General features: G+C 48.7%; 2 protein-coding genes across 4 annotated transcripts in view; one reads left to right on the top strand and one right to left on the bottom strand.

Annotated features, from left to right (window-relative positions):
- TP53I11 (tumor protein p53 inducible protein 11) lies at positions 1 to 23,814 on the top strand. Its single transcript, XM_039730949.1, has 7 exons — positions 1 to 113; positions 16,451 to 16,820; positions 17,354 to 17,412; positions 17,991 to 18,039; positions 18,470 to 18,566; positions 19,095 to 19,196; positions 20,108 to 23,814. The coding sequence occupies exons 2-7, from the start codon at positions 16,692 to 16,694 to the stop codon at positions 20,239 to 20,241; spliced, it is 570 nt and encodes a 189-aa protein (XP_039586883.1). The 5' UTR covers positions 1 to 113; positions 16,451 to 16,691; the 3' UTR covers positions 20,242 to 23,814.
- TSPAN18 (tetraspanin 18) overlaps positions 23,810 to 27,417 on the bottom strand; it is a 121,938-nt gene continuing 118,330 nt past the window's right edge. For 2 of the 3 annotated variants that reach the window (XM_039730948.1, XM_039730947.1), the window contains exon 10: positions 23,810 to 27,417. In XM_039730948.1, the coding sequence (XP_039586882.1) occupies positions 27,370 to 27,417 (48 nt within the window). In that variant the 3' untranslated portion in view covers positions 23,810 to 27,369. The other variant, XR_005630042.1, reaches the window with a different exon arrangement.

Below are 27,417 nucleotides of genomic sequence, written 5' to 3'. Positions count from 1 at the left end.
GCGGTGGCCTGCGGGCTGCGCGGCGCCGCGGCCGCCCCGGAGCGCCCTGCCCATGGGGCAGCCGAGCCGAGCCCTCGGGACTGCCCCCCGCCGCCGGGACCTGCGCTAGGGCGGTGAGTGCCGTGCGCGTCCCCCCGCTCCGGGACTTTCCCCGCCGCCCCTCGGGGTCCCGCGGAGCGGCAGCGCGGACGCCAACGCGGCCGTGCCCCCGCGGGAGCCCGGTGCTGGCAGCCGGCCCCCGCTGTCCCCTCGCAGTCAGCGCGGACGGGGGAGGGATGGATGGACCGACGGACGGACGGACAGGGGCTTAAGGAGAGGGATCAGCCCTTGTGCTGGCTGCGCATGGCTGCGATGGGACCGTGCCCGGTCCGGGTGGGATGGGTTGAGGAAGAGGTGGTGGAGCGTTGTATCCTGGTGGGAGGGTGGCAGGTTGCTCCGAGCCTTGGGGGACAGCAGCCGTGCCGCCTTGCGAGGTGATGCGCAGGCTGTCCCTTGGCTTTGTGGCCAGGGCTTTCTCCGGGCGGGCTGTTACTCGACTCAGAGGCAGGGGTCCGATGTCACTTCTTTCCTGCAAGTGCTCCATTCTTTTCCGCCTACTCGGGAAGCGTTACAAGAAGACCACGGTCCCCAGATGAGTACTTGAGGTACCTGAAAGGGGAGGCTGAGTCCTGGCCACTGCACAGGCTCGGGGGTCAGCCTCGGTGGCTGAGCGTTACGTCGGGTTGGGATGAGGGAAGCTGGCACAGCTGTGCTCCCGGTGGGATGCAATCCCGTAGGTGCTGGGGAGCCCTGGCCGCAAGGAGGGCTTAGCCATGGTGGACGGCGAGCTGCTTGGGGGGAATGGAGGGAGAGGGGCAGGGGGCGGGAGCCGCGATGCGGGACGGAGCCGGGACAGACCCGCTGCCATCACAGAGGGAAAGGTGAGGAAAGCCAGATCTCAGCGGGCTCTGCATCCCCGTCAGAGCTTGCACATTCCTGCGTGCTGAGCGCACTGCTATGCCTCTCACAGGGTCTGGCTGTCCCATCTGGGCAGGTGCGCTGCTTTGTCTAGTGCGGTTTCTCTGTTGCGTTGAGCTTCCGCTGAGTAAACCAGGCTGAGCAAGAAGCAGCACCTTATTCAGCACCTGCTCCTTGCTCTGCCTCAGCGCTGCTTGGAGTTGGAGTTCAGTGAGCCTTTTTTCTTACCTCAACAAAGAACCTCTTGCAGCTGTTTGAGAACCAGGGCTGCTGATGGTTAAATTGGTACCAGTTAATCTCCTCGGTCTGCAAAGGCTGGGACTTACAAATGCCAGCAGCAACCAAAGCCTTGTTGACATTAGGGTACAACTAGCCCGGCCGAGCCATGAGAAACTACAGAGTATGCAAGAGCACTGGCTGTTCTGGACTTGGCATAAATAACTTGTTCAGTAACTCTGTCTGCAGTCGAGCAGTCTGCTGAATAATGGCATTCAGGGCCTGTGGATGAGGAAAGTGATTTTTAAACAAATAAATAGTAGTTACAGTTCAAGCAGGGGAGTCTGCCCAGGGAGGAAGTTTCCTAAGAAAGGTTTTGGCAAAACCCCAAAATAAACAAGGTCTTAAGACTCAGCATGAAAACACCTCAACTAGCCCTAGCCCTGTCTCACCTGGGTTGCATAAATACGCACCTGATGCGTGCCCAGCAGAGTGTGAGGGACACCATGAACCTGTGGTGTCCAGGTGCCCTCAGCAGTGAGGGGCTGGATACTGATGGCAACTGGGAAAAGGAGGGACTTGGTTGCTTTAGGATATGTGTATTGTTGTTCTTCGACTGCAGTGCAGGGCAGAGTGAAGGGAGCTCTTCCCTGGGTAGGTGATTGTCCCAACCAGGGGCTGAGAAGGTGAGTTCTGCTCTACAGTCTCAAGAGAAGTTGGTCTTTTCTGCTTGTGGGCCTGTAGTGAGGTTTTGTTGCTGAGATATGAACACAGGAGCATCTCCAGAGATGCACAGCAAGGTGAGGCTTGGGGTGGCCATTGATCTCTTGGAGAACAAACCACAGACATGCCCTCCCCTGAGGTTTTCAGTCCATTTGGAACTGCTTGGAAGCTGGGGTGTGATCCAAAGGGAAATGTTTTCCTATTGTTCTCATTGAGCATTGAGTGCTGAAGCGTGCAAAATGCCAGGAGTACATCTGCAGCTGGTGCTCACTTGTCCTGCAGCTCTCTGAAGGTCAGCATGTTGAATAGTAGGGGCTGGGAGGGATGGTACCATAGGCTGGTTACAAATATCACTTTGAGCTATTTGGATCATGCAATGTTCTGTGTGATGTGTGTGCTTGGTCCTCACCCAGTAAGCCCCCAAATTTCTACTGAACACTGCTAAATTGCCATTAGAACACATCTCCTTCTGACGCAGGCAGGATTGGCTGCCTTCCCACCGGGCTGCCCAGGAGGCTGCATGTTGTGACCTGGGTGGAGCTGTGCTTGAGGTGGGGGTGTCTGTCTTCTTAGTGCTATGTTTTTGGCTACAAGCTTTCCCTTGGCACTGGATAAAAGCACACGTGAACCAGAAAGATGTTGAGATTGTTTATGTTTGACTTCTGGCCTGGCGCCAGAGGGAACGGCTTGGTGACCTTGGCACTATTGGGACATTATTTATAGAACGTAGATCTTCTGGGTTTTGTATTTTTGATGTAGGAATGTGAAAATAAGTCTTGGGAGGAAAAGACTCAATGCTGGCCACAAAATACATTTGGATTTTTTCCAGAGCAGGAAAAATAACACTTAAGAGGTGACCAGGTGTTCCCTGTTTGCATTGCTTTCTGCCTTCCCTTGGAAAATATGGGTTTGGTGCTGTCCTGGAGATCGCAGACTAGCATCTAGGAGTTCTCTCCTTGTTTGAAAAGTTCTTGTTCAGGATGCTAAAAGATGTTAAAAAAGAAATCCAGCTATAACCGAAGATACTCTTGATATTTTACAAATGATAAATGACTCTCTGGCCTTCTGTATGCGAAGCTGTGTCGTCTGCAAGGCTTAGTGCATCTCCGTGTGTTTCAGTGCCTATCTGTGGTGCTGTTAGTGTGGCTGACCCCAGATGACACATGGAGAAGAAGAGGCTTGGATATGTGTGATGGACCTTCCAGGGTTTTACTGGAAGGTCCATCACACAGTTCTGGCCCCAGAGCTCTGCCTCCTGGGGCTCTGGTGGAACCCCAGTAGCAAACTTTCCTTCTGGGTTTCACCATGTGCATAAGTCTCTCATCCTTATTCTGAGCAGTGGGTATATGCTCCAACTACCTAAATCTGTAAATGTCTTTCTATCCCTCTGTATGCAAAGTAAGAACTTATTGAGCATATTTGTGCATTGGTTTTGACAGGGAAGCCCTTGCCTAGGCTGTACCTGACTCATTTATACCAGACTTTGGCTGGACCCTTAACCAGCTCATCTTACAGGGCAAAATCAAGGACCAGTGTCTGTAAGAAAGCTCTAGTTCAGATTTATACTAACTGCTGCTGTCATTTTAGGGAGGAGAGATCCATCACCAAAACAGGGAAATTACCAAAACCATTGTGGTTGGGTCTAGTGCTGAAGGTTGAGCAGCTTCTGCTGATCTTGGTGGTCAGAAACCATATGCCCACTCTCTGAACCTGAGGGGCCAAAATCAGAAGCCTAAGCATAGGGACTGGTTGCTGGCTCCATTGATGCAGAGTTTCCTCGATGTTTTTGTTTGGGATTTGGATTAACATAATTTAAGTCAAAGGCAGAGAGAGCATGGGGAGAAAAGCAGTTAGGAGTAAATCTGCGGTTCAGTAGTCTGGTCTCCTGAGGAGTGGCATTATAGGATAAGTTGGTGTAGTGGGAGATGCGCACAGGGGAGTGTCAGATAACACCGGCCACCTAATTGTTTGTTTGAAGGGGTTTCGTATTTTAGAGAGAGATTAGTGTGCAGTCCCCTTTGCAGCTGCCTGCTGCTGCAAACCAGAGAGGAATCCCTCCTTTTTGTACTAAAATTAGGCAGCAGCACTTTGACTGCGTGGCCCAGAGGGGCAGGTGCAGGCAGAGCAGCACACAAAGGCTTGCAATGCTCTTGTTTTTAGCTGTATCCTGCCTGGGTTGAGAAAGTAAACAGTTTGAGTCTGTGTCAGCAGCCAAAAAAGAGACCTACAGAGAAAACCCACAAGTCTTCAGGAAACTCCATGGGTGACTCAGACGGTGTTTTTGTCTGAGTACCCGTTCATTCAGTAACCCGTGATGGCAGCAGAAACACTTTTTGTAGTGGTGCCACCTTATGAGTGAAACGCAAACCTCTGGTGTTGGATGCTTATGGTCATAGAAAGCCTTGAGAACCTTTTTCAGCCAACAGATGTTGTTCCAGGAATTCCACTGCTGGGCCTTAAAATAATCCCAGCCCTTGTTGGGTGCTGCAGTTTCTTTCTGGGCTTCCAGCTAGGGCTGCTGTAGATGGAGATAGATGTGACAAAGAGCAGGCAGTTTCCCAAGGACAGCTGTGCTTCCAGTCCTTCCTGACAGCCAAGAAGGTGCCTTTAGTTCAGCCTTCCTTGCTGTACGTGGCATGCACCCAGCCAGGCAGCAGCCTCACTAGTGCCCCATACTGTGTAGCTCCAAAGCTGTGCGAGATGTATGGGCAATGCTGGAGCACAGCCTGGGTGCACACTCTGCCATGTTGTGTGGAGTCCTCAGGAAGAACAGGGATGTGGAAATGAAGGGTTTATTGCCAGTCTTAGCCAGAGCTCGAGGAAGCAGGCTATTTTCTGAAGAAACAAGATATCTTAAAGGTCCATGGTTTTAAGTCCCTCTTAGTCTTTCTGTTGGACATTTAATTTTAGCTGCCTGGCATGCCATTCATGGTAGATGTTTGGCGTATTCCAAGTAGGTAAAAAACATGAGCTGCCTCCTTGTAGAGGGGAGAGGGAAATTCAAAATTCACAGTACTAAATCCAGGGGAGCTGGGTGGTATTGTCTTTTCCCCAACATTTTCTTTGTGGCCTAGGAAGAAAAGTATCTGTAAAAGCTGCTCAATAGCAATAAAGAGCATCCCAACATTACTCCACAGAAAGCAGAAATCTGCCAGGAGTCAAAGGTTGCACTGAACAAGACCAAAGAATGTAGACCATCTGTCTGTGTTTTCCCAGTTTGTTTTCGTGGTAAAGTGAGAGTAAAATTTAGTTGACTTTAATATCAGCATTGCTGGTGGAGTCTCTGTAAGTGCTAACCAGAGATCTGGTGTGCTTCACCTATAGTGCATCCTTCCACCCTCCTGCCCTACTGCTCTGCCCAGTGTACCTGTTTTCTCCTTGGGGTGTTCTTGCCTTGTCTGCTGGCAAAAACCCATCAGGAATTCTTCCAATCCCTTCCATGAACTGTGACAACATCCACTGTTTAAATCACTGGACAAGCAGGATGCATTGAGGGTTGATGGATGGAGGGATAATAAAGCAGTTGAGCTTATCCCCTCCAGCCAATTTATTCCCTGCATCACATCACCATGCAAAGCGAGTGCCTGTCATTAGTCAAAGGACATGGGGGAGAAGAGGCCAGCCTGAAACCCCCAGAGCCCTGGCTGCATGGAAATGACATTTCAAGGGAAGGTGTTGAGTAAAACCTGACACTTCTATGTCATGAGCTCTTCTAAGCAGGAGGCTGTGCTGTATGTTTGTAGACAGATGTATATATACACAAGCACAGTAGCAAAGCACAGTGTGTGTATACACACACAGACACACACACACACAGGATGGATGATCCCGATGGATGATCCTGATATTACTGGAACTTGTTGTACCCAAGTGTCTGAGACTTAAAACTGAAAAAGAAGGGAAGGTCCTTAAACAACCCTTGATAGTAGAGATGGGACATCTGGCAATGCTGCGTTTTCCATGGTTACTTGAGACCCTGATTTGTCAGCACTGATGCTGCTGTCATTTGGCTGCCTGAATCTCTCTGTTGCCTCCTTGTCGCAGGGTAGAGGAATCAAACAAAAGTAGGGAGAAGAGCTAGTCAGTACTACCTTTAACATTTTTTTTTCCTAAGACTTCTCTTGCATGTGCCAGGCAAGATGGAGAGAGAGCTCCTGCAGGACCTCTCAGTTCTCAAGATATTCCTTGTCACCCAGGCTGTTAATGCCACATACTGGTGCCTCCTTTCTGCTATGAAAAGAGAAATCGTTCATTAGTTCCTCAGGCTGATGTGGATCCTTCATTGATGTGACTATAGTACATAGCATCTCCTTACCCTTTCCTTGCATGTTGTTGTCCAGTTTTTTCATAATCCCAAAGTGTGTGGCTCCATGCTGTGAGATGGGCAGAAGTCATACAGGTTTTGCCTATGACCAGGTAGTGAAAAGTTCTCTGCAAGGATCTTGATCTTGTCCATCCATATAAAAGCAATCAAAAGCCTAGTCTTGCTCATCATCCAGGCTCCTCCTTTGGTATATGGAAAGAGGTGAACCATTGCAGGGGATGATGCATCTTGTCTCTGGGGGTTGGCTCACCCTGCCTATTTCTGAGGGAGCCTAAAAGAGGGAGGTGAGGCGATGTACAGATTCAGGTTATAGTTGGTGCTTCCGAACTTCATTCTCTCCACCCATTAAGTGCTTTTACTCTGGGCTGGGGGCAGATTGACTCTGTATGTACTCTTCACAGTACCCATACACTGGTCTTTTGTGGAAGCTGGGGAACCTGTCATGCATCAGAGACATTGTCTCTTTCAATGTCCTTTATATGAGTTCCTTTTTCTGATGAAAGCTTTCTAAAGAGTACTTGTGTGCTGAATAGCCATTGTTGATAATGCACGATATGAAATCCAAAAGGAAGGCTCAGATTAAATGTCACGCACTTCACAGTCGGGAAATTCAAAGAGCCTTGTTGATCTGTGCATAATTGGGGGCTTGACAGCTCACGCATAAACAAACATGTGCACATTCACATACATGGGTGCAGGCAGTTTTCCCTTGACTCAGCAGCATATAAAAGCAAAGTCGGGTGGGTGAGTTCCAGAGGGGTGGGTGCTGTGTTCCTGGGGAAAGCCTGTGGGTTCTTCAAGCCTCTGACTTGAGAACCACGCTGGCAAATAAAGTCACTTGTTATTAGTGTGGTGGGCTTCCTTCCGCCTTCCTCCCCTGTGCCGCTCTCTGCTGAGCTGTGGCTGCTTTGGTTTTCTCTGATTTTCTGGGTTTAATCTGACCACGAGAATCTGCTGAGAGTTTCTGGTGTGTGCAAAGGCAGTATCCGTGTGAGGTTCACCCCAAGGTTTCCACAGTACTTTCTTTCACCAGCAGTGGGAGAAAAAAATAGATTTCATGCTAAGCTGCTTGTTAGTCAGGCCAGGAAGGGCATTCTGCCTCTGACATGTTGTGTGTAATGAACCAAATGCTGCTCAGGAGTCCACAGAGCAGGCTGAGGTGTCATGACCTGGCACTCGTGGGGTACAGTGGCTGGGCTGTTGTTTGTAAGATGTCTCACCTACTGCACATGAGCTCTGTGATATGTGGTAGATTTACTTTTCATACGCATCTGGGAGAACTAAGCTCTCAGAGGTTTAATGACCCAGGCTTGATTTTACGGAAGGAGCAACAGTACTGCCAAACCTATAATCTAATAGTTTGGCTTTCAGGCTTCCTACTCTGCATGCTGTGCTGTAGTTCTGTTCCTAAAAACAGCTGGTTTCACTTTCAAGTGCCTCATTGCAGAAGAGGGGGATACTTGTGGCTCCTCCTTGTTCTGAGGTATGCTGTGGAAGAGTGCTCCACAGACATGTCCCTGTGCACCATGTGTTCCCCCTCTAGTGGGTTGCTAGAAGTTTCTTTCAAGTTGTTTCCCCACCAACTTGTGAATTAGCAGAGCTTGTGCTAGCTCTGGCAGCAGCTATTTAGAAGTTTTCCTCTTCTAAATCTGTCCTCCTAGCTCCTGTTTGCCCAACATGGGGAATTTTGCATCTGACATTTTTAGCAGTAACCTGTTGCTATAGAAACTGCTAAGGTGTCAGAGGGAGATTTTTGCCAAGTTGGGATAGGCTATCAAGTAGTTGAAGTATGTGTTTTGTTGGGAGGCCTTCTCCATCCTGTCTTTGCTAAGCAACTCCCTGAGCCTGTCTGCGTGTCTGGGTTTATTTAATGTCTAAGGAGCCATGAGGGAGCGATAAACCCAGAGTTCTAATTGTGTGCGAATGAGCAGGAAATATTGGCAAATTATTTAGGGGAGATGTGAGAAGGTGTTCCCAAGCTGCAATGATGGGTCCAAGTGGTGTATAGGTGGTAGTCCAGGGCTGAGCAGTGACAGATGGTCGCAGTCTTTAGGACAGTAAATGGTTGACCTAGAAGCAGAAGTTGAGACTCTAAATGGCATCTCCCAGGAAGGAGTCTGGGACAAGCTGCTCCTCTCACCCTTGAGACCAAAATATAGGTGAATGCCAGCATGGTTGGTCTGGTAGTCTGAATTCTCTTTACTAATTAGTCAAGAGATTGTGCAGTGGGACCCAAAGTAAGTCTATACAAATCAGCCCATGTCTCTTATTTATGTGTGTATATATGTATATATAATATATATTTATACAAATATGTTCTTGTACAAATACATATATTTATATGTATATATATGTACATTTATATTTGATTTATTAATATATAACATATTGTTTATAAATTAAATGTATTTATATAAATAATAAACTTCTATTATTTTATCCAGGATGTGGCTGTAACCATGTACATGGGGAATGCTCTATAACAGGGTTGTTAACAACTCAGCTGTTCACTGATAGTTGCTTGGGCCATTTCATATTAGGCCTGATCTACAGAACTTCTGTGTCATGGAAGGAAACTTTATTGCTTGTACAATGAGAGGTGTGAGTCCTATGAGTGCCTGTGTTCCTGGGACTCAGGAAATATCCTGGCTAGACCAAAAGGCAATCTTCCTGATTAATGCAAATTTATTCATCTGCCCTTTTTCCTCCCTATTGTGTTTGCCTAGACTGCATATCTGGTCATATCATGACAGACTATGGAGATGAGAAACTCTTTGTTTTCTACACAAATGGAATAAAATAATCTGATGCTGCTGGGGTGTCCTGCAGGAGTTATTCTCAGGCTGGGGTTGCAAATTGATCCATGAACTGGTTGGGAATCTGCTTTTGCGATTCTGGAGTGGAACAGACTCATTTCATCTTCCATTTCATGGTTGTAGACATGTTGAGAGTGTATAAATCACAGTGGTTACATTGTGCTGAGTAAGTTCTAAGATTGCAGACAGAGAACTAATGTTGCTGGAGGTGAAGATTATTGTCTTTGGGGAGGGAATCCATCGAAAATGGCTTTGAAATAACTACTTCAGTGACAGTATACCGATGGATGTTGTGCCTGTATGTGGCTCAGGGAACTTAATGTCCCAAATTGTAGTTTCTTAGCAATTTTCTTTTGTGTTCTGGAAAAGGACAGAGGTGCTGAGAATAAGGAGCACTGACTTCCCAGAGCATTTATGGAAGTCTCTTGTCAGGTGCTTGGGGGCACAGTAGAAAGAAAATTTGGGGAGGTTTGAGGTTGTCAGGAAAAAAGGTGCCAAGAAGCCCCATGTTACTGTGAAGCACCATGTGTATGGACTCCTCCCTGCTCCTCCCAGGATCTTTCCACAGAGTTCCTTTGAGCCTCTGTTATACCTCAGGTGCGAGGCAGAGGAGATGAAATGCATCATAGTTTCTGTAAAACTGACTTGTATTACCCTGTTTGGTTGAAGGGCTTTCCTAGCTTTTTAAGCTGCTCTTATTTCTGTAGCAAGTGTTGATTTACTTGGGTGGGTTGGGTTTTCTGGTGTGTGTTTCTGTGTGTGTGTGCATATGGGTTTTATTTTTCCTTCTAATGTTTCCTGTAGAAATTGTCTGCAGGACAGATGGCCTCTTAAGCTTCTGGGGCTGTCTCTCACAAACACCTGTCTAAGGCAGCTGGGAATCAAAGAGGAATTCTCTTCTTTTAATGCCTTTAAAGAAAAACAGTACCCGATCCTAATATGCCCTGCTCACCTGTCTTTCTCTCCATCCTCTCAGCTTCCTGGGAAACTTAACTCCTTGGTTGTGGCCATCTGTTGAGAGACCGAGGGGCTGGGTGGGGAGGTGGCAGCCAGAACTTTTGGGGAGAGCAAGGGCAGCTTTGAGGTGATGGATTGCTGTGGCTGGCTGGGCTGAGAGCCTCGGTGGCACAGAGGAGGATGATGCAGGGGGTGGACTTTTATGTAAGTAACAGAGATGAGAGCCGCTGAAGCAGCTGTTGTGCATTGTTGTGCTTGTACCTTGCATCCTTTGTATTTGCAGCCAAAACACACCTCAGCAGCCAGGGATGGGCTGCTTGAGAAGGCAGGGTTGGCGTGGCTAGGCTTGCACGTGGGGTGTGAGCACACGTGTGTGGTAGGTGAAGGGTGAAGTCTGTTTGTCCCCTGTGGCAGCAGTCCCCTGAGCCCTTACAGAGGGACCATGGTGGGGCCAGGTGTCCAGCTGGGCTCCTGTGGGGAGCCTGAGCACATGCAGCGTGTCACACACTGCCCTGCCAGCTGCTGTGAGAGGCAAACAAGCATTTCTCTATTGAGGTGCTGCCCAGGCTTGCACAGAGGGGTCAGCGAGTTGCTGCAGGTGGTGGTTGGCAGGCCGGCAGGAGTGAGGTTGCTGTGTTTAATTATAACTCCCATCTGAGAAACTAGTAGAGCAACAGAGCTTTTTTATCTGTTCTGGCGGAACTGAGCACTTTACAGGTTTTGATTGCTGTATAACACATCCTGTGACACAGGGAGAAACTTTCCGGTGGTCTCTGCAAAAGGAAATTTGAAACCAATGGGCAATAAAATTCCGGAGATGGGCCATACCTCCCAGATGCTGTGGAATATAGCCAGTAGTGGCTCTTCTTGGGACAGGATGTTTGTACAGCCACAGGGAGCTTGGGGGCAGGAGCTGCTGCACCCAGGGAGTGCAGAGGAACACTGTGGAGGAGGGTGCAGGGGCTGAGCCTGCTTGGGCTAAAGCAACCCTGAAGAAGACGGAGGAGAGGATGCATGGAAAAGGCTGAGCAGACTTTGGATGTCCTTTTTTGCATGAAGTGGTGACTGAGCAACAAAAGTTAACTCTTTCCTCCCCAGCAGGCTGCAGGGAACTCCTTGTCCCCTGTTGAGGGGTGATGTATCCATTACGTTTGAGGTTGTCAGAGCTGCTGTAGGCACTGGGTGCCACTGCCTTGCGAGTGGAGGCTTCGTGGTCATGGGCAGCTCTGCACCTCTCACAAACAGCTTTGGAGAGCCCATCCAATGGTGTCTGGCCATGAGATGTGCTCAGCCTGAAGAGTGAGCTTTAGATGTGCCTGAGGCTCTTGGTGCATTGCAGATGATTTGGGAGATGACCTGGAGGCACCCAGTGAAAGTGTCCTTTGACTTAAGGACCTTACTTTGCATTTTCATCATTTAGGGGCAGGGAATCTGCTGCCTAGGTTTGTAGGTATTCCCTAGGGATGACAGAGTCTCCCTGTGCCTTTTAGAGTTGCTTAAGGAAGCAGTTCCCTGTGCCTTTTAGAGTTGTTTAAGGGGCTGTGACAGGGCTGGGGATGAGCCTCTGTCAAGACATGCTTCCTGCTGGCATTGCAAAGAGCCTTCTGTGCTGAAAGGGCTGGTGTTTATGTGGGAACAGAGTCCTGTGCACCTGGCTTGTTACAGGTGAGAAATCTGAAGTCTCTCTGTTGCTTAGGGGTACAGACTGTGCCAGACAGAGCAGGAGCAGCCACCTCATTCTGCTGCTGTGGTGGCTGAGTGCTAATTGTTTTTACTGCCTGAGCATCAGGTTATTTTTGGCTTGATCAAGTTTAATTCCCAGCTGGCTGGTGGTAGAGAGGTCCTAATAGTCTAAATCTCCACGCTTGAAAGAAATCTAGGCAGGGAGCTGGTTTGATCACTGTGGGTTTGGGATATGCAGTTGCAGAAATACAGGTTAAAAACAGCTATATTTTGGTAGTTACATGGGACATGGGGAGTTCTGGCTCAGGGTCTGCTGTGCAGTTGCAGAAATACAGGTTAAAAACAGCTATATTTTGGTAGTTACATGGAGAGTTCTGGCTCAGGGTCTGCTGCACCATGGGCTTCCAGGGAAAACTCTTTCTAGGCTATTTAGAAGGGATGCACAAAGATGTTTTGTGACTCTCAGGTGTGTTGTTGGGTTGGACACAGGGAATTTACCTCACGCCTCAGAATTTCAGCCTCCTGAGTGTCTGAGGTTGTTTATGAACACATTTTGAGCATATAAAAGTGAGCAGACCGAACCTTCATGTGTGGTGGGAAAAAAGGAGTCTTGGGTGCCATGAGATTAAGCAACAGTGTAATGTTTGCGAGGACCAAGGTGCTTGGTAGGTCTGTGGATCCTGTCCTTAATCCACCTCTATTTCCACTGCCTCTCCTCTTTACTGTGCACGTGTGTTTGAGCCCAGGCTTTCTCAACAGCTCTGTTGCTGATGAGGTACCAGGTCCAGAGCAGCTGCTATGGACCTGGGACTGTCCCTCAGCAGCCAAGAGACAGAACTGACACAGCCTGGAGGAACATCAGAAGAGCTGGACAAATCCATTACAGCTGCCGGGCCCTTGCAAGAGAAGTGCTGTGGGCATCAGCCCATCTGTGAGGGCCAGGTACAGCACAGATGCCATGGTGGATGCCCCTCTCATATGTACACTTCCTTGTGCTGCTACAGTGCTGGAGAACTCCCCTGGGCTCTGCCAGATTGCTCCTAGAGAGCTCCATTGTTGGAAAAGGACATGGTCTCTCCTTCATCTGCTCCATAGTTAGCATTGGTTCTCAACCTGTGCTCTGTAGAAGATGCTTAGGCATGGCAAGTGCCTTGTTAGCTTGACATCCACATCCAGTGCAGACCTCCACTGTACCTTCTTGGATAATTCTTAGGCATAGCAAATCAAAGCGGGCTCAAGATGTTATCTTGGACATACTGATTTGGGAAATCTAAAACAGGAGAGCAAGAATCCTCTCCCTGGCCTGAATGTGATAGAGCTGAACAAACTGTGTCCAGCTTAAATATATAAACACTTCATTGTCCCAGCTTTGCTCTAGTTTCATACTCTCTTCCTCTGCCTGCAGACTGGAAGTGCCATCAAACCCTTGGAGTGAGAGGTTCTGTAGTGCCACCTCTTTAAACAAGCACCACTGCTTTGTCAGGTAAAAGGCTGCACTGTGGATGGCAGTGCCATCCAGCCTAGCAGCAGGTAAATAGCTGTATTTTGCCCAGCTCCCAGGGCCCTGGGGAGCCGCGTCCTCCCAGGTAGGCAGCTTCCACCCACGAGCAGTGAGGCTCTGGCTTGCAGGAGCTGTAGTGCTGCCGGAGCAGGGTCTGGTTCTGCGCTCCGCGGTGGGTGCGCAGCTCTGGCTGCTGCAGCGCCGCGGCGTGTGCAGTTGAGTCTCCTCTCTCCCACGCTGCGGAGCTCGCCTCTCCAGACGCTGGCAGGGAAGCAGAGACGTTGGAGGAAGAGCTGTGGAGGTGGGAGAGATTGAGCTGTCGTTGGTGTGGCACCAGTGGGGTTTCTTTGCACCACTAGGCAGTAGCTATCAAAATTGAATGCGGTATGCTGAACAGCTGAGCAAGGGAACAGACACTGAAAGGAGCCTGCGAAGAAAAGGGATCTAGGAGAAAAAACCCTCTTTCAGCTGCACATAGGCACTGCCCATCGCAGAGAGCTGTGCCAGGGAGTAGGAATGGCCTGTTTATGGTGGTTGATCTGCACAGTCCCTGGGATGCTTGGAAAAAGGATTAAGGAGGAGAGACTCACAGGAGAAAGAGGAGGTGGAGGTTTCCCTATGCTAACTCACAGGCTAATAGAAACAATCCTCTAAATTGTCAGTGTGTCAGGATACATTAATGTAAGTATAATGTTTTCAAATCCTCAGCATCTTCTATCTGAATGTCACTGAATTAGCGCTAATTGCATTCATTAGCTCGTTAGCCATTAATATTCAGCATCCGTTAGGCTGGCTCTGTCTCTGGACAAGGGGGGTAATGAGATGTGGGACTGGCTGCGGGGCCATGCCTTAGCTGTGCTGTGGGAGCGTGGCTTTATGCACCAGATTGTTTTATTGGCATTTGTGTCTGGCCTGTGTTGTCCCAGCTCTTGGCCAGTGGCTTACCACAAATTAGTGGAAACTCTTAATGGGAGAGCAGTGTTAATGATGATGTGGATAAATTTTCACCAGCTCCTGCCCTGAAAGCAACTGGTGAGACAAATGATGAAGGCAAATTTGATCTTTTGGCCTTGAGCCAGTTGCTAAACCGCCTCTGTAATCACAAAGCTATTCAGTGCAGTCTTCATTGGTGAGTCATGGAGTCCCACCTTTCTGTGCTTCTTGCTCTCAGGAGAAATTCTCCATTACTTTTTTTTCTTCCTTTTTCTTTTTTTTTTCCTTCCTTCTTTTTTTCTTCCTTTTTTTTTTCTTTTTCTTCCTTCTTTTTTTTTTCTTTTTCATCCTTCATTCCTTTCTTTTTTTTTTTTTTACCCCGCTTCCCATCTTCCCTTCCTCTGGCATTTCTGACCATGAGGCCAGAGCAGGAGGTGTGGCCCTCAGGCTTTCCCCAGCAAGAAACCAGGAAAGATCCAGAAGTACCAGGATGACATGGCCAGCACACTCAGCACCCCAAGTCCTGTCAAGACCAGCAAGCCTCAGGTCTCTTATCCCTGAGGAGAGCCAGTAGGATGCTCCTGCTCAGGCCCTTTGCCAGACTTCTCCCCTAACTTTAGAGATGTGGGATGGCCTCAGAGTGAGCAAGAGGGGCATTCCCCAGAGGACTGTTGCTTCACAATTGGAATGGATGGCTTTGATCAGAAAATGCTCGGCTAGAAATACCACAGCAACATGTGGTATTTGAACGAAACCATCCTCTGGTTTCAGCACTTCTGGTGGGAAACCACTCAGCATCCAACCTTGTGAGTCTGGGTCAGCCAGGAGCAGAAAAAATTGCAAAATCTGTAGCTAGTTAAAGAGGTTGAGCTTTTCTTTTAGACACATCACTCTGGCTTTGGCCTGGATTTTGTGTGCAGATTATCTAGATTTGAATACACACAATTTATTGTGACAGATTAGGTTGACAAACCCCAGACATGATAAATCTTTCAAACTTTTCTACTGTCAGCTGCCATTTGAGCTTCCTGCCTTGTGCTCAAATGTAGGCCAGAGTATACAGCTTCTACCTTCCTCCTGTGGTGGTGTTTTCCACTATTCCAATTCCGAAATATTTCTAGATCCTGACTGCTGCATCTGGCTTCGTGCTGCTTTTCCAGGAGCCTGGGCTTAGTTATCCAGTGGAATAAGAGCAAAACCCCATGACCAAACAAGCCCTGCAACAACCAAAAGAAGTACCTCCAAAGCACTGGGTAGCTCAGCTAGCTCACTGAAAAGCATTTTGCCTGGTCTGCTGAAAGTATCTTATTAAACCCTTGATCATGAGGCTCACCTTTTGCACTATCCCAGCAAGACCTCTTAACTTTGCCTTAAAGAAAGAGTGAGGTTGGGCACTTATGGACAGGACTGGCTGTTCCGGTCTGAACCACCACAGGGAAGGGTTTTCCTTTGAGAGGGAAATCCCTCACAAGCACTGGCACAACATTTGCTTGCACAGTGCCAAAATAATTGTACCTCATTTTATTACTCTCCAAAGACTTGTGAAATATTTAGACATCAGCATAAATTGTCTCCTCCTGGGGCAGCTCTGGGAAGGCTCAGCTGGGCCATGAGCCCTACACTTGCTTGGGCTGGATTAGCTGTGCTTGGTGCCTGGGGGAAATTTCTCTCGGTCTCTGGAAGGATCAAGTGGCGAATGGAAAAAAGTGTTTGTGTTTAGCTGAGCCAAGATAAAATGAAGACAAATTGGAAGAAAAGGCTTTCTGAACTGAGAGTTTCCAGGGTTTTATATTTGTGGGATGAGACAGAGTGATTTAATGGGACGCAATAACTATAGCTTTATATGCATGCCAGGGCAGAAGTTATCTTTTTCAAGTCTCGTTGCCTGTATTTACTTATTCCAGATAGTATTTGTAGTTTCTAATTTCCATCATTTCCCAGAAAGCAAAGTGAGTGTCTTCAGGGAAAATCATGCCTCTGGGTTCTTGTTGCTCAGGGGCTGATATGTCCTGGCACACCCTGGGGGATGCAGCATCTGAGTGGGGGAACACACAGATAAATAACTGATACATGTTTGGGGTTTGACCTGAAATGGCAGCTGAAGAATGTGATGTATTGCATGGGAAAAGAAAAAAGGCCAAGCATTACTTAATTATTTTAATTCCCCTAGTCTGAGACACACTTAATTCCCCTAATCTGAAAAACAGCAAAGAGGTACTGTTGGGCATTGCCTCCTGCTGGGATAGACAAGATTATGGTTTGTAGGTTAAAAGCATTTCTAACTAATGGCCATGCTAAAGCCACTCTGCTCTGAGTTTTTTCTTTCCCCTCCTGTGGCAGATCCCGGAGACGGCAGGATCATTCTGAGATGAGCCACCTGTAACTGGGGCTGGCCTCGTTGCCAGGGCTCCCTGCCCCACGACGATGAGGAGCCATCTGCCGGCCTAAGAGAAAGATCTTGCGGCGGTGGTTGTTTTATTTTTCCCAAACGTCGCGAAATTCCATGTGACAGCAGAGCCGCTGCCTGCACCCTCCTTGTGCCACCTCGCAGCCAAGGGCTCGGTGGGGCAGGGCCAGCAGCATGGCGGCGAAGCAGCCCCCGCCGCTGATGAAGAAGCACAGCCAGACCGACCTGGTGAGCAGGCTGAAGACACGCAAGATCCTCGGCGTCGGCGGGGAGGATGACGACGGCGAGGTCCATCGCTCTAAGGTGAGGCCAGCAGAGAGGAAGCTCATGTGCAGTAGTGGTGGAAAAGGGAGCTTCTGCTGGGCAAACCAGGGTTTGCCCATCCATGTGGTTTGGGGTAGTTATAGCCAGGCATTGTGAGCATGTTCACATGAACATGAACAGCTCTGGGCAGTGTGCACATGACAGCAGGACAGATACTGCGACACCCTGAGAGCTCTGCAGGAGCCTGTGCTCCATCAGGATGGGACACGCAGGTGATGTGTGTGAGGAGTGAGTTCCCCTCTTCCATAGGTAAGAGGAAACAGGAGTTAGTGTTGACCCTTCCCAGCTGCATGCTGCAGGTGGCTGATCCCAGTGAGGGAGCAGTAGGGGCTGCAGCTCCTCATGGAAATCAAGGCAGGTGTTGGGACCAACGAGTCACAGCTGAATCCTTTGTCCTCCTCCTTCCAGCCCTCTGAGATAAACTCTCACATGGGATTAGATAACTTGGTTTTTGGGCTGGCCAAAGACTGGGGAAGGATCTGCTTAGCTTGTGCCTTTCATTTGTATTTCAGATTAGTCAAGTACTGGGAAATGAAATCAAGTTTGCAGTCCGGGAACCACTGGGACTCAGGTAAGTACTGGATCACCTTGGAGTTATGTCATCTGAGGCCCCTTGGCCACAGCATCCCTGTGCCAGCTCTGGTTTCTGACACCAACTCTGCTCCTGTGCCAGCCTCGCTGCTCCCTGCAGGGGCTTCTTACAGGCTGTGGAACCAGACCAGCTCTGCATTCTTCCCCCATTAATGAGCCTGAGGCCCTTGAGTTCTTGTCTTATTGCATGTGCAGAGAACTACAAGGGCTGCATGGGGCTGGAGGAGCTCCTTTTCTGCTGTGTGACAGGGTGGTGTGTCCTCTGGGGACCCTGCTCTGCACCATCCTCTTGGCAGGGTCACTTCCCTCCTTTGCTTGGGTTGAGGAGGAGTCTGGCTCTGTCTCACCAGGCAAGGCCAGTCTGCATGTTGAGGATGGAGCTCGTGGGATTTGGAAAGCTGAGTCCTTCCATGGGAGGTTTCTGGCTGTCTTGCTTGTGCATGGGGGAATGATGAAGGCTGATGAATGAGCAGGCAGCCAGAAATGCTTTGTTTGAAGTATGAATGATGGGGTCACCCCCAAGCTCACGCTGGGTCCTCTGTCTTCCCTCTCATGCAGGGTCTGGCAGCTTGTTTCCGCCGTCATGTTTTCTGGGGTCGCTGTCATGGTGAGTGAGGGATGTGGTCCTGGCAAGAACCAGCTCCTGACTGCTGAAGGGCTGCCCCAGCACTGCCCTTTGGTCCCTGGCATTTCTCTTCCTCCCCTGCCTCCAGCAGCTCCTACCGCTTTCTCCTGCAAGGCCTTTGCCCTCGCTGTGTCTCAGTGATGGGCTTTGCCAACAGTGTCCGTGGCAGTTTGTTCCCATCATGAGTCTGTTTTCATCAGCAGGGCCCATAACCAAGGAAAGGCAGCCTTGGTCACAAAACCACCCTTGCAGCCCATAGCTGACATGGTGATATTTCTGCACCTCCTTAATTGCCAGTTTCCTGGCCAGTGGCTCCAATCCCACAAAGGCCTGATGCTGGAGTGCTGCTGCCCAAGAGGACATGTTTTGGTGGCCAGCTCAGGTTGCTGAGTCTCTCTCTCGCCTCTGCCAGGCCCTCGCTTTCCCTGACCAGCTCTTCGATGCCGTCTTTGAGGAGGAATCGGTGAGCAGCAAGACTCCCATCCGGCTCTATGGAGGAGCCCTCCTCAGTGAGTGCCATACCACTGTACTGGGGACGCTGCTGCCGCACAGAGTAAGGGGACAGGTGGCCAAATCAGCGGCAGGGGACAAAGTCCATGCCCAGCCGGACACCTGCAGCTGGAGAGCAGAACATCTGCTGTTAGCAAAGAAATTGCTGAGGAGTCTTTTGAAAAGCTTGGCTACTATTTATTTTTCCTAGCAGGGATTCAGGCGTGCTGCGGGTAGGGTAAGAAGGGCTGTGCACGCTCCGAATCCCTGGGGAATCCCCCCATGTACCCCAGGAAAGGGAACCTGCAGGGGGGTCCGGGGAGAGGCGCTGGGCAGCGGCTGGGGCTCCTTGGGAGCAACAGGGGAGATAGGAAAGCGGCGGCATCCCGGGAAGGGCCCAGGAGGAGGGGGGCGAAGGCTGGAGATGCGGTGTGGGAAGGGAAAGGGGCCCGACCCGCGTCCTGCAGCGGCACCGCGCGGGGCGGGCGGGAAGCGCGGCCCGGCCGCTGTCCCGGCCCTCAGGCAGCGCGCCCCGCTGTGCCCCGCAGGCATCGCGCTCATCATGTGGAACGCCCTGTACACCGCCGAGAAGGCCATCATCCGCTGGAGCCTGCTGGCCGAGGCCTGCTACTTCGCCGTGCAGTTCCTGGGTGAGTGCCCGCGGGCCGGCCGGGATGAGGAGAAGGAGGAGGGTGCGAAGACTGTGCATGGTGGGAAGCGGGGATCGAAAGTGGGCAGGGCTGTAGTGGAGCATCTTCCCTGCCAGCTGCTTGCCTGTGTTCTCCCCATGGAATAGCCTCTGCCCTGAGCTGCTCCTTGAACATCACCCTCTGACAATTCATTAATTTTTCTCCCTGCGAATGTCCTGGACTTCACAGCCAGCGCAGGTCATTCCTGGAGCAGGCTGCCTAGATGCAGGGTCGAACAAAAGATTTTAGCAACCTACACTGAAAAGGGGGATGTTTAGTGTTGCCAAAACAGAGCATAGCATTTAGCTTGTTTCTAGGGAGCTTATCTATATTTAACAATGAAGGGGGTTCTTGTCTGTGTGTCTTGGTAGCTCAGTGTGTAGCTGGTTTAGATACGAGTTATGTGTTGGTAGCCAGAAAAGAGAGGTGTTCAATGGAGGCAATGTGTGTCGACCGTGCATATTTTGTAGATGCTCCTAAAGTTAAGAAATGTTTATCAGCACTGTTCAAGCCACAAAGCAAACTCAGGAGGATGTGACTCCCAGATTAACACCTGAGTAGAATGGAAACTGCTTGAGAGACTGTTTCAGGCTGCCTGAATGTGGGGCTGCCTTGAAAACAGGTTTTCTCTGAGGGGGAGCTCTGGGGTCTATGGCAAGCTTCAAGGCTTGAAAAGAAGCTAGTGAAGAGCCTCTGCCATGGGTTCACTGTGCCTGTGAACGAGCCTGTGCTGAAAGCTCCTGCGCTCACAAGGCTCAGCAGTTCCTGCCAAAGCTCTGCATTAGAGGGCAGCAGAAAACAGCGTTGTGCTATTTGTCTCCTTTTGGTTTTGCATCACTAAACTCTGCCTTGTCTCTCTCCTTCTCCTCCAGTTACCACTGTCTCCCTGGCTGAGAGTAGCCGGATAGCTACAGGTGCCGTGCTCCTCCTGGTCAGCCGAGCCCTCTTCATCCTCATCAGCATTTATTATTATTACCAAGTTGGACGTCGTCCCAAGAAAGTCTAATTGCTGGGCTTTTTTGTTATGGGAAAGGTGGGAGGGGGGAGTTTGTGTCGGTAATTTTGCATTATAATTATAATTTTTAAAATTTTTTTTTGTTAGTCCCTTTTGGTTCTAAAGTAGTTTCTTTCTTTACCGGCATGAATCAGTGTGTAACCCAGTGCTGGTGGCATTGCCAGGTGAAATGGGGGGAGTAACATCGGTGGGAACCCCCAGCCCCTCTGCAGGAGGTGAGGAACAGTGGGGAGGAAGGCTCAGGGAAGTGTGTGGGCCTGGCAGGCTCAGGGAAAAAAGCCAGTTTTCTAGGGGGAACTGGCTGATGGGATCACAGGCTCTGAACCCACTGGAACAAAGCACAAAATAAGGCCAGCATATTGAAACCAAATCCCTGAGGAAACAGGGCAGGAAGACAACCAACAAAGGATCTGACTACTCTACTTGGTAAGCCTTGCACCTCCCCTGGTTTACAGCCCTTTCCCCTTTTAGCAAGTACTGATTGTGCAGGTAGCCAGGAGCTGGAGTGCTTTGCAAACAGCTCTTCTTTCCTCTCTGCCAGAGGTGCATTTTTGTGTAGTTCATAGTTTTGCACCAGATGCTGTGTAGGGCTTGGCAGGAGATGCAGCAAAAGAAGAGGGAGAACCCTCGTTGTTCCCTCTGCAGGGACAGCACTGGGAACAGTGGAACAACTTGAATTACAAGATGTGAGAAGTAAAGGAAGCTATTGGAAATAGCCCATTGAGCACAAAGAAATCCCCTTGTCTGGGGTGTTTCATGAAGTTTCTAGGCTGGGGTCCTCTCCCCTTCACCCCAGAACACTTCCTACAGTTGAAGCTTTACTGATGGTAGTAGCAGTGATGGTGTGCAGTAGCTTTATCTGATGCTTTAGTGGAGCAGGAGCTGGAGTGCTGTTGTGGTTAGCACTGGTAAGAGCAGAGGACTGTAACAGTAAGAGCATCTGCACAGGTGCTTGGGTCAGTGAATAGCCTCTAGAGGTGGGCTCTGGCTGTGGGAGATGGTGTTCCACTCTGCTGATGTCTGCATCACATCTCTTCTGACCTTGAGAAGAGAGGACCAAAGTTTGTAGCATTAAGATATTTAATATTTAACTGGGATGAAGAACAGCAAGGAATGGAGCGTATGATGGCAAGGACAGACTGAATATGCTTTAGTACTCACTAGCCAATTTCTCCAACATCTCCTGGGCTTAACAGCATTGCCTGCCCTGCTTCCTAGTGCTTTCCTTGTGGATTATCCCTGTCCACAGCTTGAGGCAGCATTTTTTATTCTCCATGGGACTAAAGCCAGAAGGTCTGTGCACAGGCTATGGACTTGTTACTCATGCACTACTGTTGACTGGATCAAAGCATGCCCTGGAATATAGCTGATGTTCCAAAATCCCAGTAGAAAGATTTCTACACAAATGGGACTGCTTGTGTGAACAGTCCTCAAGCCACTGGTAGACTGGGATCTACAGCTATTGCTGTTTAATATCTTAGTAGAGTTAGAAGAAGGTAGTGGGTAGTTATTGTATGTTGTGTTAGTGCTTTTGGCATTTAGAAGCAGCTGCATAAGCTTGGGACACTGTGTGCATTGTACTTACTGGCCGTGCAAAATGTCTGTCACGTAAGAATATTGGAAATTGTTAAATCAGGAAACATCACAACTGTAACTTAGTTTTTTGCCTAATAAGTAAATCAAATGGAGAGGCAACATCCAACAGCAGGCTAAATTCTGGAGCCTCATGACAATACACGCTTGTCAAGCTGCTTTCAGCACGTCCAAAAATGATACTGAGCAACTAAAACTTTTAATTAAGAGGAGTGTTCCTGTTCAGATGGAAGAATTGGGGTCTAAGAGGCAAACCTTTCCTGTGAGGCAGGTAATGATCAAATGCAGGCCGGAGAGGATCAGAAATTAGACCAAGTGTGCAGCATGCAGAAGCTGGAGCATGGCATGCTGTGGCTGTTGCTCTCCCCCTGTGTATCACCTGCATGGGCAGCTGCAATGGCCTCAGTGTGGCACTTTGGCTGTAGTTGTGGGTAGAGGTACGTGAGGCTTGATTCTTTGTGTTTTGGGGTATCACTTGAATGTATACACAGATTGATGGTTGGTTTTTGGCGGGGGGGTGGGAAATTCTGTTTCTAGGACAGACAAGTAAAACCTACCACAGCAAAAGCAATCTTACAGAAGAAGGAAATGGGGGTCTTCTGCCTCTCATCTGTGTTGGCCACAGGTCCTGTGAACTTAGTTACGACTCGGGTCTGATTAACATACCTTAAAATGTCATCCCATAGGTGAGAGAAATTAGTTACTGCACTATATGGGAGCAGTACTCCAAAAACTTCTTGATGGTTAGATCAGGCAGGAGGATGGGGGAAGAAGTTACAGCTCTCCAGGGTAGCTTTAAATAAGGTAAGATTGGATTTCTCTGGTTCCCTGATTAGCAGCTGCTTCTGCAAAACTTGAAACAGCTACTTCTAGGTTTGCTGGTCAATGGCTTTTTCTGCTCCAATACAGAGCAAAGCCTGGGGAAGTGGCCACTTAAAAGATTTTATGCTACTTGGTACCTAGTCCTGAAAGTGGAGACATGAAGTTGTTTTATTTTGATGCTTCTTGCTCCATCTTGCTATAACTGGACCATGTAGAAAATACAGGGCTCTACAACTAAGCTGTGGTTCCTGGCATGTCCCTTCTCAGCAGCAAGGTGCTGCAGGAGAAGCAGTGCCAGGCCCACTGGAGGTGGTGAGTGTGTAACAGGTGAGGCCCAGAAGGGAGTTGCTCAGGGTGGCTTGAGGATGGAGCACAGGCAGAGCAGTTGCAGCACTGCCAGAAACCAGCTGCGCCTGGTTGTCTTCACTCAGTTCTGAATGGGGAGAAAGGGAGAAGGATGCCAAACATTTGTACAGAACTGTGTCCCCAAGGATGGAAGTGCTGACATCACAGCTGCAGGTGGCAGTTGAGAACATAATTTGGGATCAAAAAGCCTGAGGTGTCACGTCAGGCTCAGCTACTGATCTGCTGACAAAAAAAACTCCATCTCCACAGGCCTCAGCTTCCTTATCTATGACATTGTGAAAGAGCCTTGGACCGATGTCATCTCCCAAGGGAGACTGCAGTGAACTTCCTGCATCTGTACAATGCTGTGCAGGACTGGGGGTCTGCTCCCCAGAGAATTGTGCTCCAAGCAGGCACAGGCCCGGACTTAAAGCTGACCCCCTTTCTGTGCCAGGGATGGACCCAAACGGTTGTATTCACAGAGCCCTCACTTTGGAGGGTGAAGAAAACTCATCATTTACATAACTCCCTACATCATCTTATTTGCCTGTAACCAATATCTGGCAAACTGGAGCTGGTGACATAGGAGAGGCTCTGTCTGTCCTAAGCTGGCCTCTTTTCTGGTCAAGGGTTTTTACTTGGGAGGGTGTGGGTGGGGGGTGGTGGTGCAGGGGAGAATGGGACACTTCAATTTATACCTCATTTTAGCTGCTGTACCTGAGTTTATTTCTCCTCTGGTAAGAAAGTGACTGTACTTAACACCAAGCAAATAGTGAAAATTAAAGCTGTTTCACTTCACTGTCACAATATCTTTCTTTTATTTTTTGGGTTTATTTTAAGAAATGCACACAAAAACCGTGCAGAGAGTGCTTCAGGCTTGTGATCTGGTTTATATTACCAAAAAACTTTCCTTTCAATATAAAAAAGCATTACAGTAGGGAATACAGGATAAATTAGCTCCACTATCTAATAAAAAGAACATTTACAATTTTTTTAAAATAGATTTCAAACATTATTTCACACACAGCCCTTTTCCCAGGCATTTGTGACGGTCATTGGAGCATTAAATAGCAACCAGGAGGCAGGGATGCTGAGAGGGGCTGGGGGCTGGCCCAGGCTGGTCTCTACTCCCTCCAAGGTGCTTGGGCCATGGTCACAGTGCTACAGCGAAGGAGATGGCAGCTCCTTCTGCTCTCCAGCCTGCCCATCCAGCAGTGACTTCAGCTCGAGCCCCTGGCCCCAAAATACTCACCAGAGCTGTTAAAAACAAATACAAAAATACAATTGCTTCTCCTGCCTACAGTTCTGAAAACTACTGTACCACAGAGGGGACAGCCACAAAACCAAGGGACAAAACCAACAAATTTACATGCTTTGCCATACAGTGGGAGTCTGCTTTCTGGACTTGCTTGTTCATTAACTTCCCCCAAGAAAATTCTGCATGTTAGCTACAGATCCTACAGACTTGCACATATCTTAACAGCTACAGATCCTCTCAGACTACACCTATCTTTACAGCTATCTCCAGTTCTTGTTGGGAATTGCTGCCTGGCCTTTTGAACTGTCTTCCCAGTGGCACGTGAGCCAGCCTGTAGAGAGGATTTGAAGTCTTCACACAGCAAAGAGCAGTGGGGGATCAGAAAAGGTAGAAGAGGAGAAACAGCTGTGCACAGCCCAGAATAACAGATGAAGAAGAGATCCTTTTGAAGATACAGAGGACTGCCATTAGGGAGAGAGGGAAAGCAAGAAAGCTAAAAACAGACAAAGCAATGAGTACAGAATTAGGAAAGCCAAAGAGAAACAAGCCAGCCAAGATCATACTTCAGGCATGTATATTTAGTACTTTGTGCTCTGGATGCTTTGGTCTGGTTCCCGCAGCTCTAGCAGGTTTTTCCTCCCATGCCACTGGTGGCAGAAAAAGGCTTTAAGGCTTTTTTTTTCCCCTTCAGCCACCCACCATGCACAAATGAGGATATTTGCCAGCCAGGCTCTGACCTGAGAACTCTGCATAATAAACTGAGGGGAAAGGAAGAAACTGGAGATTGGGAGAGGCAGTTCTGCTTCTTTCGATTACCTCCAGCCAAATTACCAACTCTGCTGACAGTTTTGTTCCTTCCCTGGGAATTGCTGTCCCAGAACAGTCACTGACACCAGCTCCTGAGGCAGAAGGAGAACAGATAAGCTTGCTTTCTGCTCAGCCCATTCCCCACAAGACTGGTAGATGGAACAGATTTTTCTTATCTTAAGTGCAGCACCTGCTGTCCAGGACAAATACTGCTGGGTTTTGGCTAACAAAACTGTTTTTCTTTATTAAACAACAGACCAGAGTTTAATGCTAAAATGCCTCATTACAAGGAGGTCCAGAGGGAAATAGTTCTGAACAGCTTTCCAGAAGGTTTAATGCAACATCTGATGCTGCTCAGCAGCCCTGGCAACATACTTTGTTGCTGGAATATGCTGACTGCAGCATGGGGGGGCTGCAGCTCTACCTGCCCAGCCCTCTCTTGCCATTGAATAAATCGTTCTCAAATGAAGCTTGGAAAAGCTCCTAATGCCTCTTTCCTGTTCCCTAGTATCCTGATTCCCCAACCTAGATACGTAGCCATTATCTTTGTCTCTTGTGGCCCAGGCTTTCTGCTGCTTTCCTTCCTTGCCTGTAGTCTGTGCAGTGCCACTGGGAGAGCTCAAGGCACTGAGCCCCAGGGGTCTAAGGCAACAGCCAGAGGATGAACATGCTGCTGCTGCAAAACCTGGGCACAAAGTTTAATGCTCTGCTCCTTCCTTGCCAGAGATTACAGCTTTCAGAGGAGCTAGTTTGAGCCTATATAAAAGTGCTCCCATAATCTGAGCCTATAAAATCTGTAAAAAGACCTAATCTAAACAAGAAACCACATCCCTTTCTGTCATTCCCCAGGTAAAATGAGTTTGGGGTCAGGGAATAAGTGACCAGATGAACAATTAAGGCAACAGGGATTGATGATTCCAGATGAGAGAAACCAGTCACCTGTCCAAGTCAATATCCACAGCCATAACAGCAGCTGAAGCAGTGTGGCTGCACACAGGGTGTTCTTGGATCCTACCTGGGGTCTCTGTAGCTCCAGCTTAATCTCTGACCAAGGTCCAGTCCCAGGCATCTTTCTCAGGTTCATTTCCAAATGATTGAGCAGATGACATGTTATTAAATACCAAATTATCTCAAGAAAGGAAACACTATCAACTAAAACAATTCTGACTTGATTACTTTCATCATGAGCCCATGGGAGAATCTCAGGGGAAATTCTCTGACCAGAAATGATTCCACCAGACTGGTCCAGGAAAACAGCATGGGAGTGGTTGACAAACTTCAGCCTCTTCAATCCAGCACCATGTCTGGACCTCCCCTTAAGGCTGGAAAAACATGCAGGAACCACTGCAAATATTTATGCTAATAGAGCACCACAAACCATTTTTTTGCAAGTATCAGAGGAAAGGCAAAGGCTGACAAGATTTAAACAGTATATCCTCCCCTTCTCAGGAAGGCAGCAGTATCAATGATGCTTGACCAGAGCCATTATTTTCCCCAGGAGATGGGAACACAGCAGGGAACAATTTGGTCTCTTTCACAACAGTGAACAATAAATCTTAGTAAAAACAGAAAGGTAGGCACCAAACTCTCGACCCTCAGCCAGCCTTAGCTGAGTCCCATTGCTAAGTTAGATCATGCTGCTTCTGCTTGGAGTTTCAGAGAAAAGCCAGCCTCACTGAAGTGCTTGACATCTCTGACAAGTTTCACATGGCAGGGGCAAAGCTTCCACTGAAGAATGAGAGTTTTCATCCTGTGGCTGGAAATTAAAGCCAGAATCACACAAACATTGACTACACCTGCTTAGACAAGCCACCATTGCTTGTTTCAAACCCACCTGGACAGTCAAGGCCAACCTGTTGCCTTATGCAGCCCCTGCATGTCTGTTCTTGAGTCCTTTGTTGTCTAAAGTACGATGAAGTGGTGAATGGTAGGCTCAGCCTGGTGTGAGAGGCAGCTGTGCTCATCCTCCCACTCCCCCACCAGCTCCATCCATCTCTAGTGCATTCAGCAGCTCTGGGCTCCTGCTCCATGCTTGCTGCGGGTGGCTCTGGGCAAGGGTCCGGTGTACAGTGTAGTGCACATCACCTCAAAGTTCCAGCCCCTGAAGTACAATCCTTTTGGTCATTCATATATTACAACCCTCTTTTTTTTCTTTTTGTTTTTTTTTTTCTTTTCTCCCTGTCCCATTTTGTTAAAAAAAATAAAGTTTTTTGGGCGTTCTCAGATTTTGTTTCTTCAGATTTTCCTTCTTTCTTCCGAGCACATGGGGAACATGGTGGTTCATGGGCCACTTCTTACTGGATCCCTCGAAAGAGACACATAGCAAAGATCATGGCAAACAG

Source organism: Passer montanus, unplaced genomic scaffold (assembly GCF_014805655.1).
Source record: "Passer montanus isolate IOZ18808 unplaced genomic scaffold, ASM1480565v1 scaffold75, whole genome shotgun sequence".
In the NCBI taxonomy this organism is placed as follows: Eukaryota; Metazoa; Chordata; class Aves; order Passeriformes; family Passeridae; genus Passer; species Passer montanus.
The sequence above is the reverse complement of the archived record's forward strand: the minus strand, read 5'-3'. Positions and strand labels throughout refer to the sequence as shown.